Genomic DNA, 16,889 nt, shown 5'->3' on the forward strand with positions numbered 1-16,889 from the left:
CAGGGGCCACTGAATTATGACCCAAAGCAGGAAACTGGGCTAACATCCCCCCGTTTCTTGGCCCAGGCTCTGAGGCTAATTAAGGCACACAAACTGCGGCCACACAGAGATAACTAACACAGCACAGGCCGGAGATCACATCTGGAAACTCATTGGTCTTAATGGCTTCGTACCTTGACGGATGGTACCGAAACCATTGAGCCATAGGAGCAGGAGTAGGCCATACGGCCCCTCGAGCCTGCTCCGCCATTCAATAAGACCATGGCTGACCTGATCATGGACTCAGCTCCACTTCCCTACCCGCTCCCCATAACCCCTTATCCCCTTATCGTTTAAGAAACTGTCTATTTCTGTCTTCAATTTATTCAATGTCCCAGCTTCCACAGCTCTCTCAGGCAGCAAATTCTACAGATTTACAACCCTCAGAGAAGAAATTTCTCCTCATCTCGGTTTTAAATGGGCAGCCCCTTATTCTAAGATTATGCCCTCTAGTTCTAGTCTCCCCTATCAGTGGAAACATCCTCTCTGCATCCACCTTGTCAAGCCTCCTCATAATTTATATGTTTCAATAAGATCACCTTTCATTCTTCTGAATTTCAAAGAGTAGAGGCCCAACCTACTGAGCCTTTCCTCATAAGTCAACCCCCTCATCCCCAGAAAGCTGACCTGTTACCCTAACTCCATGTCAGGATCGCCGGTGCTGCAGATTTTCACAGCGGTTGGCCTTACTGATGTCCCACGTGTGACTGAAATGCTTTCTGTGCTAAAATCGCAAACCTGCCCTTTCTCTCTCTCTCTCTCGCTCTCTTCCTGTGGTTATTGCAACTTCCCGCCACAAGAGCAACTCAGCTGCCAGTCAGCTGCAGAGATTTATTAGAAACAGGAAATTCCGGTTTGAGCAGTTCCCATGATGCGCCACATAACAAACAGACAGCAAAAATCATAGTGAGCCAAAAAAATAAACAAAAAAAAACCAGACAGACCTGCATTCATATAGCACCTTTCATGACCACCGGATGTCCCAACGTGCTTTACAGCCAATGAAGCACCTTTTGAAGTGTAGTCACTGTTGTAATGTGGGAAATCCGACAGCCAATTTGCGCACAGCAAGCTCCCACAAACAGCCAATATGATAATGACCAAATAATCTGTTTTTTTTTAAAAAAGTAATGTTGATTGAGGGATAAATATTGGCCAGGACACCGGGGATAACTCCCCTGCTCTTCTTCGAAATAGTGCCATGGGATCTTTCACATCCACCTGAGAGAGCAGACAAATAACTGAAGAGGAGATTTGGGATGAAGTATAATAACGTAACAATATTTTTAAAAAGATTTGCCCGCCTCGTATGGTCCCAAGTATTTCCTCCCCCCGCACCACCACCTCATCCCCCAAACGTCGTGTGTCTGCAGAACGCTATCTATCTGCCAGTTATCTCACTGAACATGTCTTGTCAGATGCCCCCATGGGCAACAGCTCCGAGATCCATCTAACAGAGGGACTTCGCTTAGGCCAGAACAAGGTAAGTCAGGCAGTGTAAAACAAGAGGATATAACGTTGGATGTCAAGGTATCACCTAAAGCTGTGGGGTTTATCACTGTTTGTGGGCCATCTCCCCTTCACCAGTGTCCCTCCACTTAACTCTAGGCCTCCAAAGTCTGGCTGTGGGATGTTGATTCACTGCTGCTCACTATCCTTTCCCACTCCAGCAAAAGAATGCAAGCGCATTCCTCGAGGGGAATGAAGTGAACATAAGTACATAAATACATAAGAAATAGGAACAGGAGTAGGCCATTCAACCCCTCGAGCCTGCTCCGCCATTCAATAAGATCATGGCTGATCATCGACCTCAACTGTGCTTTCCTGCATTATCCCCATTACCCTCGATTCCCTTAGTATACAAAAATCTATCGATCTCTGTCTTGAATATACTCAACAACTGAGCCTCCACAGCCCTCTAGGGAAGAGAATTCCAAAGATTCACCACCCTCTGAGTGAAGAAATTTCTCCTCATCTCAGTCCTAAATGGCCGACTCCTTATTCTGAGACTGTGACTCTGGTTCTAGACTCCCCAGCCAGGGTAAACACCCTCCCTGCATCTACCCTGTCAAGCCCTGTAAGAATTTTGTATGTTTCAATGGGATGACCTCTCATTCTTCTAAACTCGAGGATATAGGCCTAGTCTACTCAATCTCTCCCCCTATACAGAAAGGTGGGAGGACATGTTTAAAGTAGAAATACTTAATATAATGATTATCGATCATTCAGCTTATATTTCCCCTTTCCACCTATCCCTTTTACATATCCTCTTATTCCTGTGGGAAAGAACTTGGCCTCCACTTGGCATCTCCCCATCAGTGGCGCGACACAAATCAGCAGCTCATTGTGAGGACAATCGGCAAATGTCCCATTCCTCCCTTGACGTCATGCATCGCAGTGTTCGTGAGCGGGGTCCCGGACCAAATCGGGATTATGGCTTGTGACAAACAGTAAACGAGTAACCTCTGACCTAAAATCCTTCCCTCTTCGTGTACCCCGTGCCTCAAAAGGCGGCCAGCTGTCTCTTGTCTTTCCATCCTCTCATCCGTGCCCCCTTTCGCAGTTGAACTCGGCGTACTCCACAAGGGTAACATACCCTGAAGAAACTTGAAAGCGTTACCACGCCGCTAAAGAGATTGGTGAACAGGAACGCACTCCCCAAATACTACCCCAGCTCGTTCAAAACACAACTTGATTTGTTACTGCACTACATCGACGAACAGTATTTACAGCTGAACAGCCAAGCATAATATTGTTTCACCCTAGAGAAGACTGACGGCCTGTTTGTGTGTGGTTGGTTTACACAGTGTACACTCTGTCACTCCTTAACCATGAGGCCTTACACAGCAGATTTTGAAGGCAAGGCACAGTGAATGCAAATAGGGAGCCACACACATAGAGGCTGACTTGGCTGCTGTACAGACCATTTTCACTGGCCGCTGCCTTTGGACTTTTATTCGTTATATAAGAGTCAGTGAAGTCACGAGAATGATTTAGTGGATTGGTATCAATGCACGATGAGAGGGCTTCCTCCTACATTGACTTCCTCCTACATTGGAGCAAGCCTTTATTCTGCTCCTCTGCTGAAAGCTCGAGCTGTGCTAGTTGGCAGACTATTCCACCAGTTAACACTACTGTGATGTATCAGCCTTGGCTCAGTGGGTCGCACTCTCGCCTCCAAGTCAGAAGGTTGTGGATTCAAAGTCCTACTCGAGACTTGAGCACAAAAATCTAGGCCGACTCTCCCTCTTCTCTTAGGCGGTCCCTCATATCGAGGATGACTTGCTTCAACACCAAAAAGGGATGAGTTCACAGGTGTTTCAATGAAGCACCTGACATTCCAGGTCCCAAACTACATTCTGAAGGGTGGGAGATGCCTGTGCGTGGATTTTTTTAACATGTGGTGGCCGTTGCACACCAGCCACCACACGGGTTTGACAGAGCTAGGTCTTGTTCCAGTGGCATGGATTAACCAAAACGACTGGAGACCAGCTCTGCTGCACGGACCTAGTTCGCACACATATCATAGTGTGGGCTGACACTCTACTGCAGTGCTGAGGGAGTGCTGCACAGTCAGAGGCGCGTCTTTCAGATGAGACGTTAAACTAACGTTCCGTCTGCCCTCTCAGGTGGATGTAGAAGATTTTACGGCACTATTTTGAAGAAGAAGATTTATCCCTGCTGTCCTGGCCAACATTTATCCCTCAATTAACATCACCACAACCAATTATTTGAAATTTGCAGGCCTATGGGGAAAGGGCGGGGGAGTGGGACTAGCTGAAGTGCTCTTGCAGAGAGCCGACACGGGCTCGACGGGCCGAATGGCCTCCTTCTGTGCTGTAACCATTCTATGATTGTCATGTTGCTGCTTGTGGGAGCTTGCTGTGTGCAAATTGGCTGCTGCATTTCCTGCATTACAACAGTGACTACACTTCTAAAGTACTTCATTGGTTGTAAAGCACTTTGGGACATCCTGAGGTAATGAAAAGCGCTATATAAATGCAAGTCTCTTTTTTTTTTTAAACCTGGGAAGTGGATCTACCCTATTGTTGGGTGAGTTTTTCAATCCTTAGAAGAGGCAGTATTCTTTCATTCGAAATTATTGGTAGAATGGCTAATTTTTGAGATTCTTCGCCAATAGACAAAATGTTATTGATCAGAAAAATGGGATAATTTCCAGAGCAGTGGTCCTGCTACCTTAACAGATCACCACTTTCAGCCTACCACAACCAGACTCTGTTCCTGAGGCACTGCGTGCTACATCACTCAGCTCAGTCGGCTCAGGGAACGTAAGGTTGGATGTACTCGAGGTAGAGGGAGGTGTGATTGAGTGAGTTTGGCTGGAAAGAGATAAGGACAAGATGAAGGGAAGTAAAACTGTGAGTTAGAGATGGGAGGGGGGGGGGGGGGGAGAAGAGGAGAGCGAGTTAGTTACCTGTGGGGGAAGGTGGATTTGTGAGTTGGAGGTGAGATCGAGGGAGTTGGTGAGATCGAGGGAGTTGGTGAGATCGAGGGAGTTGGTGAGATCGAGGGAGTTGGTGAGATCGAGGGAGTTGGTGAGATCGAGGGAGTTGGTGAGATCAAGGGATAGTGAGACTGAGGGTGGAGGTGAGATTGAGGGAGTTAGTGAGATTAAGGGAGTTAGTGAGATTAAGGGAGTTGGAGGTGGAAGGAGGAGCAAGAGGATAGGGGGGAATTTATGGGGAACTCACATCATCAAAAATGAAACGTTATCTTACCATTTCCTTCAAACTCGAGCAGACTAATGCTAAGTGATATGGTTCTGCACGAGGAACTCACACTCACCAGCAAAGAGCTGGAGAGGGAGCAACTCATTTCACTCACCAGCTGTACAGAGAATCACAGAGAAATCTGACGATAGGAAGTCAGAAGTCTGATGGCCTAGACTCCAGTTTGAAAGTGTATGACTTGCATGTACTTGAAAAACATGTTTTAGGTCACATTGTTCACTTCTCTCCAACAGACTTGGTTGGTATTAGGACATTGGAACCCACAAATACCCACAAGGCACTGGGGGGGGGGGAGGCGGCATGGTGGTTGGCCATGCTCAATACAAGCTGGAAAGCTCTCATAATATGACAATTTAACTGTTCTGATAAAAGGTGGTTAACCTGAAACGTTAACTCTGTATCTCTCTCCACAGATGCTGACAGCACAGAAACAGGTAATTCGGCCCAACTGGTCTATGCCAGCATTTATGTTCCACACGAGCCTCCTCCCACCCTACTTTACCTCACGCTACATAAGAACATAAGAAATAGGAGCAAGAATAGGCCCCTCGAGTCTGCTCCGCCATTTAATAAGATCATGGCTGATCTGATCACGGACTTAGCTCCACTTCCCCGCACACTCCCCATAACCCTTTATTTCCTTATCGCTCAAAGTTCTGTCTATCTCCACCTTAAATATAATCAATGACCCAGCCTCCACAGCTCTCTGGGGCAGAGAATTCCATAGATTTACAACCCTCAGAAGAAATTTCTCTTCAGCTCAGTTTTAAATGGGCGGCCACTTATTCTGAGACTATATCCCCTAGTTTTAGTAAAATATTCTCTCTGCATCCACCTTGTCGAGCCCCCTCATTATCGTTTATGTTTCGATAGGATCACCTCTCATTCTTCTGAACTCCAATGAGTAGAGGCCCAACCTACTCAACCTTTCCTCATAAGTCAACCCCCTCATCTCCTGAATCAACCTAGTGAACCTTCTCTGACCAGCCTCCAATGCAAGTATATCCTTCCTTAAATACAGAGACCAAAACTGTATGCAGTACTCTAGGTGTGGCCTCACCAATACCCTGTACAGTTGTAGCAGGACTGCTCTGCTTTTATACTCTATCCCCCTTGCAATAAAGGCCAACATTCCATTTGTCTTCCTGATTATTGCTGTACCTGCATACTAACTTTTTGTGTTTCAAGCACAAGGACCCCCAGGTCCCTCTGTGCTGCAGCACTTTGCAATTTTTCTCCATTTAAATTATAATTTGCTTTTCTATTTTTCTGCCAAAATAGATAACCTCATATTTTCCCACATTATACTCCATCTGCTAAATTTTTGCCCACTCACTTAACCTGTCTATATCCCTTTGCAGATTTGTTGTGCCCTCCTCACAATTTGTTTTCCCACCCATCTTTGTATCATCAGCAAACTTGGCTACATTACACTCGGTCCCTTTATCCAAATCATTAATATAGATTGTAAATAGTTGAGGACACAGCACCAATCCCTGCGGCACCCCACTAGTTAATGTTTGCCAGCTGGAAAATTACCCATTTATCCCGACTCTCTGTTTTCTGATGGTTAGTCAATCCTCTATCCATGCTAATATATTATCCCCAACCCCGTGAACTTTTATCTTGTGCAGTAACTGCGTATGTGGCACCTTATCGAATGCCTTCTGGAAATCCAAATACACCACATCCACTGGTTCCCCCTTATCCACCCTGCTCGTTACTCCATCAAATTTGTCAAACATGATTTCCCTTTCATAAAACCATGCTGGTTCTGCTTGACTGTATTATGCTTTTCCAAATGTCCCGCTACTGATTCCTTAATCATGGACTCCAGCATTTTCCCAACGACCGATGTTAGGCTAACTGATCTACAGTTTCCTGCTTTCTGTCTGCCTCCTTTTTTTTTTAAATAGGGGCATTACATTTGCGATTTTCCAATCTGCTGGGACCTCCCCAGAATCCAGGGAATTTTGGTAGATTACAACCAATGCAGCCACTTCTCTTAAGACCCGAGGATGCAAGCCATCAGGTAAGCCTTTAGTCCCATTATTTTACCGAGTACTACTTCTTTAGTGCTAGTGATTGTAATAAGTTCCTCCCTCCCTATTGCCCCTTGATTATCCACTATTGGGATGTTTTTAGTGTCTTCTACCGTGAAGGCCCATACAAAATATTTGTTCAACGCCTCTGCCATTTCCCTGTTCCCCATTATTAATTCCCCAATCCCATCCTCTAGGGGACCAACATTTACTTTACCAATCTTTTTCTTTTTATGTATCTGTAGAAACTCTTACAATCTGTTTTTATATTTTATATTTATGTTTTTATATCACCCTATCAGCATAACCTTCTATTCCTTTCACCCTGCTGAATGTTTTCCAGCAGTTTCTGTTAATATTCCAGATTTCCAACATCAGCAGTGTTCTGCTTTCGTCATTATCCCATTCCACTAATTCTGCACCCGACAACTGAAATCTCTAGTCAGACTTAGATTCTGAGACAAGTATTACAAACTGTATAAAATACTTGGACATTCCATTTGCCTATGTTTTATTGGATCAAAATAGAATTCTGTACAACGGTTCATTTTTAGCACGTGTCACAAACAAGCTTTTTGCTTTCAGAGTCCCCATTGTTTCAGGGGGTGAACTGGTGCTGTGTTTGATCACCTGGTGTGGCACTGAGCCACCCAAGATCAGGAGGGTCCCAACTTCCATCCCTGGTCCACACTGTGTGAGCCCATCTCCGTGCGAGCCACACTTGGACTGCTGCAATGGGCCAACAGTGCCCCTGGACTGGCTGATTGCCGGCCACTGACCTCTGCTAGACAATATGATTGGGGCCTCTCTTGTGATGCTCCCGCTGGTTGAACAGCCCGCCGACACTCACAGAAGTGACAGCACAGAAACAGGCCATTCAGCCCCAACTGGTCTATGCCAGTGTTTAGGCTCCACACGAGCCTCCCCCCACTTTACTTTACCTCACCCATCAGCATTACTCCTTTCTCCCTCATGTGTTTTATCTAGCTTCCCCTTGAATGCATCTCGGCTATTCGCCTCGACTACTCTTGGTAACCACGATCTGGGTAAAGATATTTCTTCTCAGTACTCCATTGGATGGCCACTAGTTTAGGACTCCATGCCTACCCTATCAAACCCCTTCACAATCTTAAAGACCTCTATCAGGTGACCTCTCAACTTTCTCGTGTCTTGAGAAAAGAGCTCCAGCCTGCTCAGCCTTTTCCAGATAGTTGCAACCTCAACCTGCTGCTGTCATCCTTATAATTAGTTATCTCCAGTGCCTCTATATTCTTTCTATATAATACTAACCGACTAGCTCAGCTATTGTGGATAGAGTTGACTTGTAAATTAACTCGTGACCTGGCGACATGGAACACTGATGTGCTGTGAAACAGTCGAGCAGGAAACACTCATTTTCAATTTTTACGAATGGTGACTGGCCTCTTGGTTGATGGTCTCAAGAGTTGGTCACACCCATAGAACTGTATCATAGTATGAGTCGACAGAGGAAACGAGAAACTGGGGGGGGGGGGGGGCAGAGGGAGGGGTTGAAGGTTTCAAGGAGTGGAACTCCAAGAAACACACACACACACACACGAAGAAACCATTTTTTCTAAATAAAGATTTCATTCCCATTGGATCACTTCACCACAGCAACTGAAGCTAATTCGGTCGTTAAAAACACTTCAAAAATGATTGCAATATTTGAGCTTCGGAACCCAAGAGCTTTGCAAAATGGAACAATTTATCACGCCTTAAGAGCAACTCCGAGCTCCCTTCCCCTCCCCTTTCGAGAATCCACATGTACAACTGGTCCCTGCAGGGTCTGTACACTGACGGCAGAGTTATGCCTGCATCTTTTAATTTAAAATTCAATAAATTTCTGACAACAATCGAGAAACTTCGATGCATGCACCACCGAAAGAATACTCTTCTGATTGGATTACCTGAATGCAAATCAGATAAAGGCAAGCAAATTCTGCTTGCTTTTGGACCCCAGAGAATCAATTATTCTTTGGGAGAAAAAAAACAAATATTTGCATCAGCCATTTTCCATCAGAATTATAACCGTATGTTTGTTATGGCACTACCAGTTCAGTCAAGCTCCTCTTATTAATGCAACCCTTTCATGCACAGACCGAGACATGGAAACTACTTTTTTTTGTTTACTCTCAACCATCTGAACTGATTTGCTTTAGTGAGCAGGATCCTAATAATACAATTAGCTGGAACATTGAATTCTGTTGCTCCCAGTGTAGCAGGGTGATAATTTGATTAATTCATTAAGAACTGACTTGTGCTGTGTGTGCATTCACCTTGCACTAATGGGGAACTGCGCTGGAATCTAAATTTCCAACTTTCTCCTCCATTAGTTAGATAACGCAAAGCGTTAAAACCCTGGCGATCACCTAATCGCCTCAAAGGTTGTGGGTTCAAGTGCCACTCTCCAGAGACTTGAGCACTAAAATCTAGACTGACACTCCAGTGCAGTGCTGAGGGAGCGATGCATTGTTGGAGGTGCTGCCTTTCGGATGAGCCATTAAACCGAGGCCCCGTCTGCTCTCTCGGGTGGACGTAAAAGATCCCATGGCACTATTTCGAAGAAGAGCAGGGGAGTTTATCCCGGTGTCCTGGTCAATATCTACCTCTCAATCAACATCGTTAAAACAGATTTTCTGATCATTATCACATTACTGTTTGTGGGGGCTTGCTGTGCACATATTAGCTGCCGCGTTTACAACATTACAACAGTGACTACACTCCAAAAGTACTTCATTGGCTGTAAAGCGCTTTGGGACATCCTGAGTTTGTGAAAGGCGCTATATAAATGCAAGTCTTTCTTTCTAATTAGTATCATCACTAGGGTCTCTGAGCAAGTAGAGCTGTAGAACAGCTGACCCTGGCCAGGCCCGAGTCCAGAGGCTTGAGCCTAGGACCTCTTGAGCGGTTGGGAGAGTCATGGCCGATGTCCTCACATGGTTTCAGCATGCGTCACACTGGACAGCAACCATGCCACGAAACTGGCCAGGCTTCCCGCCCAGAGCGCGACGTCAGAAAATGAGCCCTGAAATCTCCCGGCCTGAACAGAAAGAGAGAAACAGCACTGGACCCAATTCCAGGCTGCTGTTGCAAACAAGCACCAAAGGAGCACTGATGGGAGAAACCGTCAGCCTCATTTGTTTATGGATCAGCGTATTCAGTGAATACGAGAGCTAACTCCCAGTGGGAAGCAGTGCTCGCTGGGGATGTGGGGACAGAGACGCAATGTTTTCTTTAATTTTTGGGGGGGGGTGCGCGGTCCCTTTAAGGGGCTGCGTGGCCCATTCCAAAATACCGCACACGCGCAGGTTTTCCTATATAGAAGCCAGCTGTGCGGGTGCTGCAGAGTGCTGCGCGGCCTAAAGGGAGCACTGCAGAGAATTGGGCTACAACGCTGTAAGCCTGTCCCCCAATGCACACTCCCTTCACGTGCGGCTTACTTGTTTGGGAATGCAAATCACCGAGATCGTCACACTCACAAGAGAGACTATGAGAGACCGAGGATCCGAATTGCCGTACTGAACCAATCTTTTCTCCATTTTAATTCCTCAAATTTGGCTCCCGAGAAGCGCAGCTCAGGGGCAATAGTTCAAGTTGCTCGAGCCCAAGTTGCTTCCAGGCACTCACCTGTCTGCTTTCACTCCGCCAAAGTCCATTAACGGTTTTCGTCGGCGCAATCGTCACCACGGGGGGAGTACTAGGAACACTGTGGCCAGCGGTTGGGACAAGGATGGGTCCAATCGGGCCTCTTTTGGGTGTGCTGGCAGGAGAGCTGTGATTGGTTGCTGGCGAAGAGACTGGCGAGGACTCGCTGCTTATCGAAGAACCTGGAAAACGAAATTTAAAAAAAAAACACAAAATGTTCAAATAATAGTTCTGTCAAATGCCTTATTTCCAAAAGACTTATATTTATACAGCACCTTATATTGTAGGTAGGAAAGTGCAGCAGCTATTTTGCACACAGCAAGTTGCCACAAATGAACCCCGATATGAATGACCAGTTGTGCTGTCAATTCTGTGTCATTCTATGAATGTTGGCGGGCTGTTCCATCGTGGGGAGCATCACAAAAAGAGGCACCAATCGTATTTCTCGACTGAGGTGTATTGGACTAAACACCAGCAGAACTACCTATTCCCAATAATAGCTGAATAGGGAGGTGGGGCCTAACCTTAACACCTCATTCGCAGGATGGCACCTTTAACAATGCAGCACTCCCTCCATGCTACACTGGTACAGCAGCTTGGATTACCCAGTCAAAGTCTTGGAGTGGGCCTTAACCCATAACCTTCTGACTCCCAACCGAGCCAAGCTGACATTTAAAAGATCAAACTTGGCCTCATTTAAAAGTTGAGGGAAGCGACGATATCCTTTCAGTCACACATCATTCCCATTAATGAGAACCCAGTCCTGGTGACCCATTCCATCTCAACACAAGCCTCGATGTCTTTGCTGAAGTAATTCTCCGGTCTCAGTGCTCGAGAAGCCACGAGAGATCTTCAGGATTTAAAATTGAAAGTTAAAAATACAGATTACATAGAATTACTAAAACTAGGGGCCAATGCGGAATTAAGAAGCAGCTTCTTTAGCCAGAGGGTGGCAAGAATGTGGAACTCGCTACCACAGGGAGTAGTTGAGGCAAATAGCATAGATGTATTTAGCTAAACACATGAGGGAGAAAGGAATCGAAGGATATGCTGACAGGGTGAGGTAAAGTAAGGTGGGAGGAGGTTTGTATGGAGCATAAACACTGGCATGGACCAGCTGGGCCAAAGGGCCTGTTTGTGTGTTGTACCTTCTATGAAATATAGATGGAACGTGAAGGCCAGAATGCCTTTTGTTCGTGAAGCCTTTGTAGAAAAGGCGCTCAATCAGGGAGCACGTGTGAATTACATCCCACGTTAAATGTGCAGCGAATTAATTACACCCATCACACTCTTATAAGGCCCAAGTGAACCCTCACTAAGTGGGGCTGGTGTGAGCTCCCTTCAAGCCAAGGATAGCCAACCCCCAAACCCGCCCCCAACAAGTTTGCACGACAAGGTAATTGGTCCGAGAGAGGATTGATTATCTTTAAATATAAGGGTTCGCTCTCTTAGAAGCACATCAGAATAACTCTTCTGAACCCCTGCCTCAAAAATGGCGCTGAGTTCTTCCCCAGGAGAGCGGCTGTGGACCAGTCCATCCTCTCATCATCATCATCATAGGCAGTCCCTCGAAGCGAGGATGACTTGCTTCCACGCCAAAAAGGGATGAGTTCACAGGTGTTTGAATGAAGGACCTAATATTCCAGATCCCGAACTACATTGTGAATGGTGGAAGATGCCTGTGGGTGGATTTTTTTTTAACACGGGCTTGACAGAACTAGGTCTTGGTCCAGCAACAAGGATTACCCAAGAGGACTGGAGACCAGCTCTGCTGCATGGACGGAGCGTGCAGACATACCACAGTGTGAGCTGGCTCGTGCTGCCCCTGGGCCCTCGGCTCTTCTGGGCCCCGCTCACTTCCCTCTACGGACTCATGACGTTCCTTTGCCCCTCCTGCTGTACCTGCCCGCACTGCAATCGTCGACCTGGCTTGGTAGCCGTCGCCCTCCTGCAGCAGCACGCGCTGCTCCCTGCAGTGGTGTACCGCCGCACGCTGCTCCCTCCAATGGTCCCAGCCAATGGCAGGCCGGGACCGGGCCGATTTCCTGGCCGGAACAGATAGAACACAGCAGGCGCCTCTGGTACACCCTTACAGGTGCAGGTTGCACACCACGATTGCAATAATGAACCCCCCCCCCCCCCCCCCACCCCCAGTTTCCCACATCTTGGCACGGGATCGGTATGGCAAGCTCCGCTGGCAGAATGGGACCCTCGGAATTTTGGGCCCAGTGACTTTCACCGGTGACAACCTCACTGCAACAAAATATAAAAATTCCGCGAACAGGACAAGGCTCGATGTTCGCTCGAATTAACGACCCACCAACAGAACTGTACTCTCAGAAATCAGACATTTCACAGCTTACACAGGATTATATACAGAAACAGGCCAGTCAGCCCAACATTCATGCCCTGTTTATGCTCCAATCGAGCCTCCTCCCGTCTTTCCTCATCTAAATCTATCAGCATAACCCTCTATTCTCTCCTGTCTCATGTGCTTATCGAGCCTCCCCTTAAATACATCTACACTATTTGCTTCAACCACTCCCTGTGGTAGCGAGTTCCACATTCTTGCTACTCTCTGGGTAAAAATGTTGCTTCTGAAATCCCCATTTGATTTCTTGGTGACTATCTTATATAGATGGCCTCTAGTTTTGCTCTTCCCCACATGTGAAAACATTCTCTGTGTGTGTCTACTCCATCAAAACCTCTCAGAATTTTAAAGACCTCTGGAAGGTCACCCCTTAAGCCTGCTCTTTTCAATACAAAAAAGTCACACGCTCCCTCGCATCCGTCAGTGGATTGGTACTTCAATCTAAATACAAGGCAATAGATGCAAAGTCAATTGAGCGAAATCCCCTGGATGGGTGATTAGGGATATGGAGAAACGGGATGGGGAATTGTCACGAAAAAGGAAGGCCTTCCTTGGGAAAACAAAATGGCGGACGGAGCAAACTCAATGGGCTTGTTCCCGTGAGTCGTTAGCTTCCGGAGCAGAGAAACCGGTGGGTGGGGAGGGACTGCATTCCATTTCTGAAAACCAAAAATCACCTTGAAGCAACATGGAACCCCCGCTCACAGTTTTCAGGAAGTTTCATTTACATTGGAAACAACTTGGGAACAGCCGGAAATCTCCGGGCATTTGTTTTGGATGGTTTGCGGGTTTATTTTTTTAATACTCCAGGTTTGGAGGCAGACATGGATGTGCCTGACAGAGTGAGCAGCACTGAGCCCAACAGCTGAATATAAATCACAAACACAGGAAACAAAATGTGCCAAAGTAAATAAAATGTGAAACAGTAATCACTTTTCCCCCCTCACATTATGCTGCATGAACAGAAATGGGTGAGTCACTGCTGGAATGATATAATGCTGACAATTGACTACTGTGTCCATTTTGCATTTCAAGTTTCTCCCCCGTCTCTCCCAAAAGATGGTGATGAATCATGGTACAGTTCCATGATGACTCTCCAGTACTTCACCCAAATGCCCATTCTGCACATTAGTCCTGTACCAGTGTTGTCCAACAGAAATTGATTAGCCACAGCGACACCGTTTTAGCACCCAACTTAGAACATAAGAACATGGAGCAGGAGTAGGCCATGCGACGCTTCAAGCCTGCTCCGCCATTCAATAAGATCATGGCTGATCTTTGACCTCAACTTCACTTTCCCACCTGATCCCCCTATCCCTTGGTTCCGCACGAGTCCAAAAATCTATCTCAGCCTTGAATCTACTCAACGACTCAGCATCCACAGTCCTCTGGGGTAGTGAATTCCAAAGATTCATCACCATTTGAGTGAGGAAATTCCTCCTCATCTCAGATAGAGACAGGCTAAGTGAGTGGGCAAAAATTTGGCAGATGGAGTATAATGTGGGAAAATATGAAGTTATCCACTTTGGCAGAAAAAATAGAAAAGCAAATTATAATTTAAATGGAGAAAAATTGCAAAGTGCTGCAGTACAGAGAGACCTGGGGGTCCTTGTGCATGAAACACAAAAAGTTAGTATTCAGGTACAGCAAGTAATCAGGAAGGCAAATGTAATGTTGGCCTTTATTGCAAGGGGGATGGAGTATAAAAGCAGAGAAGTCCTGCTACAACTGTACAGGGTATTGGTGAGGCCACACCTAGAGTACTGCACTAGTTTTGGTCTCCATATTTAAGGAAGGATGTAATTGCATTGGAGGCAGTTCAGAAAAGGTTCACTAGGTTGATTCTGGAGATGAGGGGGTTGACTTATGAGGAAAGGTTGAGTAGGTTGGGCCTCTACTCATTGGAGTTCAGAAGAATGAGAGGTGATCTTATTGAAACATATAAGATAATGAGGGGGCTCGACAAGGTGGATGCAGAGAGGATATTTCCACTCGTAGGGGAAACTAAAACTAGGGGACATAGTCTCAGAATAAGGGGCCGCTCATTTAAAACAGAAATGAGGAGGAATTTCTTCTCTGAGGGTTGTAAATCTGTGGAATTTTCTGCACCAGAGAGCTATGGAGGTGGGTCATTAAATATATTTAAGGTGGAGGTAGACAGATTTTTGAGCAATAAGGGAATGGGGAGTGGGCAGGAAAGTGGAGCTAAGTCCGTGATCAGATCAGCCATGATCTTATTGAATGGTGGAGCAGGCTCGAGGGGCCAAATGGCCTACTCCTGCTCCTATTTCTTATGTTCTTAAAAGGCTGACCCTTTATCCTGAGACTGTGACCCCTAGTTCTAATTCTCCAGCCTGGGGAAACAGCCTCTCAGCATCTACCCTGTCAATCCCCCTCAGAATCTTATATATCTCAATGAGATCGCCTCTCATTCTTCTAAACTCCAGCGAGGATAGGCCCAATCTATTCAATCTAATTTATGTTGAAAATGCCCAACAGCCACTCACAATACAGGTAATTGCACTTCACGTGTATATTTACTGAACAAACATCTACCATCAAACAAACCGAGGGAGTAAAGCACTCGCAACAATCAAAAAAAACACTCTGCTTTTCGTCAGACCATTTCACCAGCAAGTGCACAAAAAGGTTAAAGTTCACATTTGTACGGTGTGGGAATAGGATCATTGCGATCACATGCCCCACAACGGTGTCTGTTCTTCACTTTGTATTTCCTGGACTTACCCATATCTGAATTCGTAGCCCACCACATGTGGCGAGTAGCCAAACGAACTAACTGAACAACCTTGTGTCAGACCGCGAATGCCAGTGCAACAGTTTGACAGTTAAAGATGGCGAGGGATGCGATGTTTCAGAGCTGGGCTCAGTGCCGTCCGCATTGTACTCATGGCAACGGGTTCCCGAGGCGCAAGCCTTGTGTAGCTGGCTGCAAGTCAAATGTGGAACATTGCAGCTAAAACCAGGGGCCAGGGATACCTGCGTTACCGTCGTGTCAAAATACAGTAGAAAGCCCTTCAGACATTCATAAACTTGTCATTAAACCCTAAATTAAATTAAACCGCAGGTGTTGATGATATGGGGGTTGGACACGGCCGGAACTGGGCAGCGCTTTCGCGGGCGGGCGGGCTCCCGGGGAAATGGCGCTCACCTCAGCCTGACAGCGCAAGTCCCGCCTCCGCCATTGGCCAGTCTCTCCCAATTGGCAGGTGCGGTGGGCGAGCGGTAGGCCTACGGCTGGCGTTGGTTGGCTGGCCCTCGCATCCATCCCCGCGGTCGGTCAGCTTCCGCTCTCAGGTTGGGCTGTTGATGGGAGCACAGGGACTGATCCCTGTTGCAAGGCATTGGATCCTTGTGCTGGGGCCCGCCTCCTTCCATCAAGGGAGTCACTTGGGGAAATACATGTGTGAGGACACTTTTATTTGGGACTGTCACCGTGCAGCAGAGCTGGTCTCCAGTCGTCTTGGTTAACGCTTGCCACTCGACCAAGACCTAACTGTCAAGCCCGTGTGGTGGCTGGTGTGCAATGGCAACCACACATTAAAAAGACCCACGCACAGGCATCTTCCTCCCTTCAAAATGTAGTTCGGAACCTCAGAATATTAGGTCTTTCATTGAAACACCTGTGAACTCATCTCTTTTTGGCGAGGAAGCAAGTCATCCTCGTTTCGATAGACTGCCTATGATGATAGTTTGCTGACGATACAAAAATGGAAGGAAAAGCAATGTGTGAGGAGGACACAAAAAATCTGCAAAAGGACATAGACAGGCTAAGTGAGTGGGCTAAAATTTGGCAGATGGAGTATAATGTCGGAAAGTGTGAGGTCATGCATTTCGTCAGAAAAAAAATCAAAGAGCAAGTTATTATTTAAATGGAGAAAGATTGCAAAGTGCTGCAGTACAGCAGGACCTGGGGGTACTTGTGCATGAAACACAAAAGGTTAGTATGCAGGTACAGCAAGTGATCAGGAAGGCCAATGGTATCTTGGCCTTTATTGCAAA

At 46.5% G+C, this 16,889-nt stretch overlaps 1 protein-coding gene across 5 annotated transcripts in view; it reads right to left on the reverse strand.

Moving 5' to 3' along the window:
* gse1b (Gse1 coiled-coil protein b) overlaps positions 1 to 16,889 on the reverse strand; it is a 643,131-nt gene that overhangs the window by 68,266 nt on the left and 557,976 nt on the right. For all 5 annotated transcript variants that reach the window (XM_070898265.1, XM_070898264.1, XM_070898263.1 and 2 more), the window contains one exon: positions 10,481 to 10,680. In XM_070898265.1, coding sequence (XP_070754366.1) covers positions 10,481 to 10,680 — 200 coding nt within the window. The remainder of the gene's footprint in view (positions 1 to 10,480; positions 10,681 to 16,889) is intronic.

This window comes from Pristiophorus japonicus, chromosome 13, assembly GCF_044704955.1.
Source record: "Pristiophorus japonicus isolate sPriJap1 chromosome 13, sPriJap1.hap1, whole genome shotgun sequence".
In the NCBI taxonomy this organism is placed as follows: Eukaryota; Metazoa; Chordata; class Chondrichthyes; family Pristiophoridae; genus Pristiophorus; species Pristiophorus japonicus.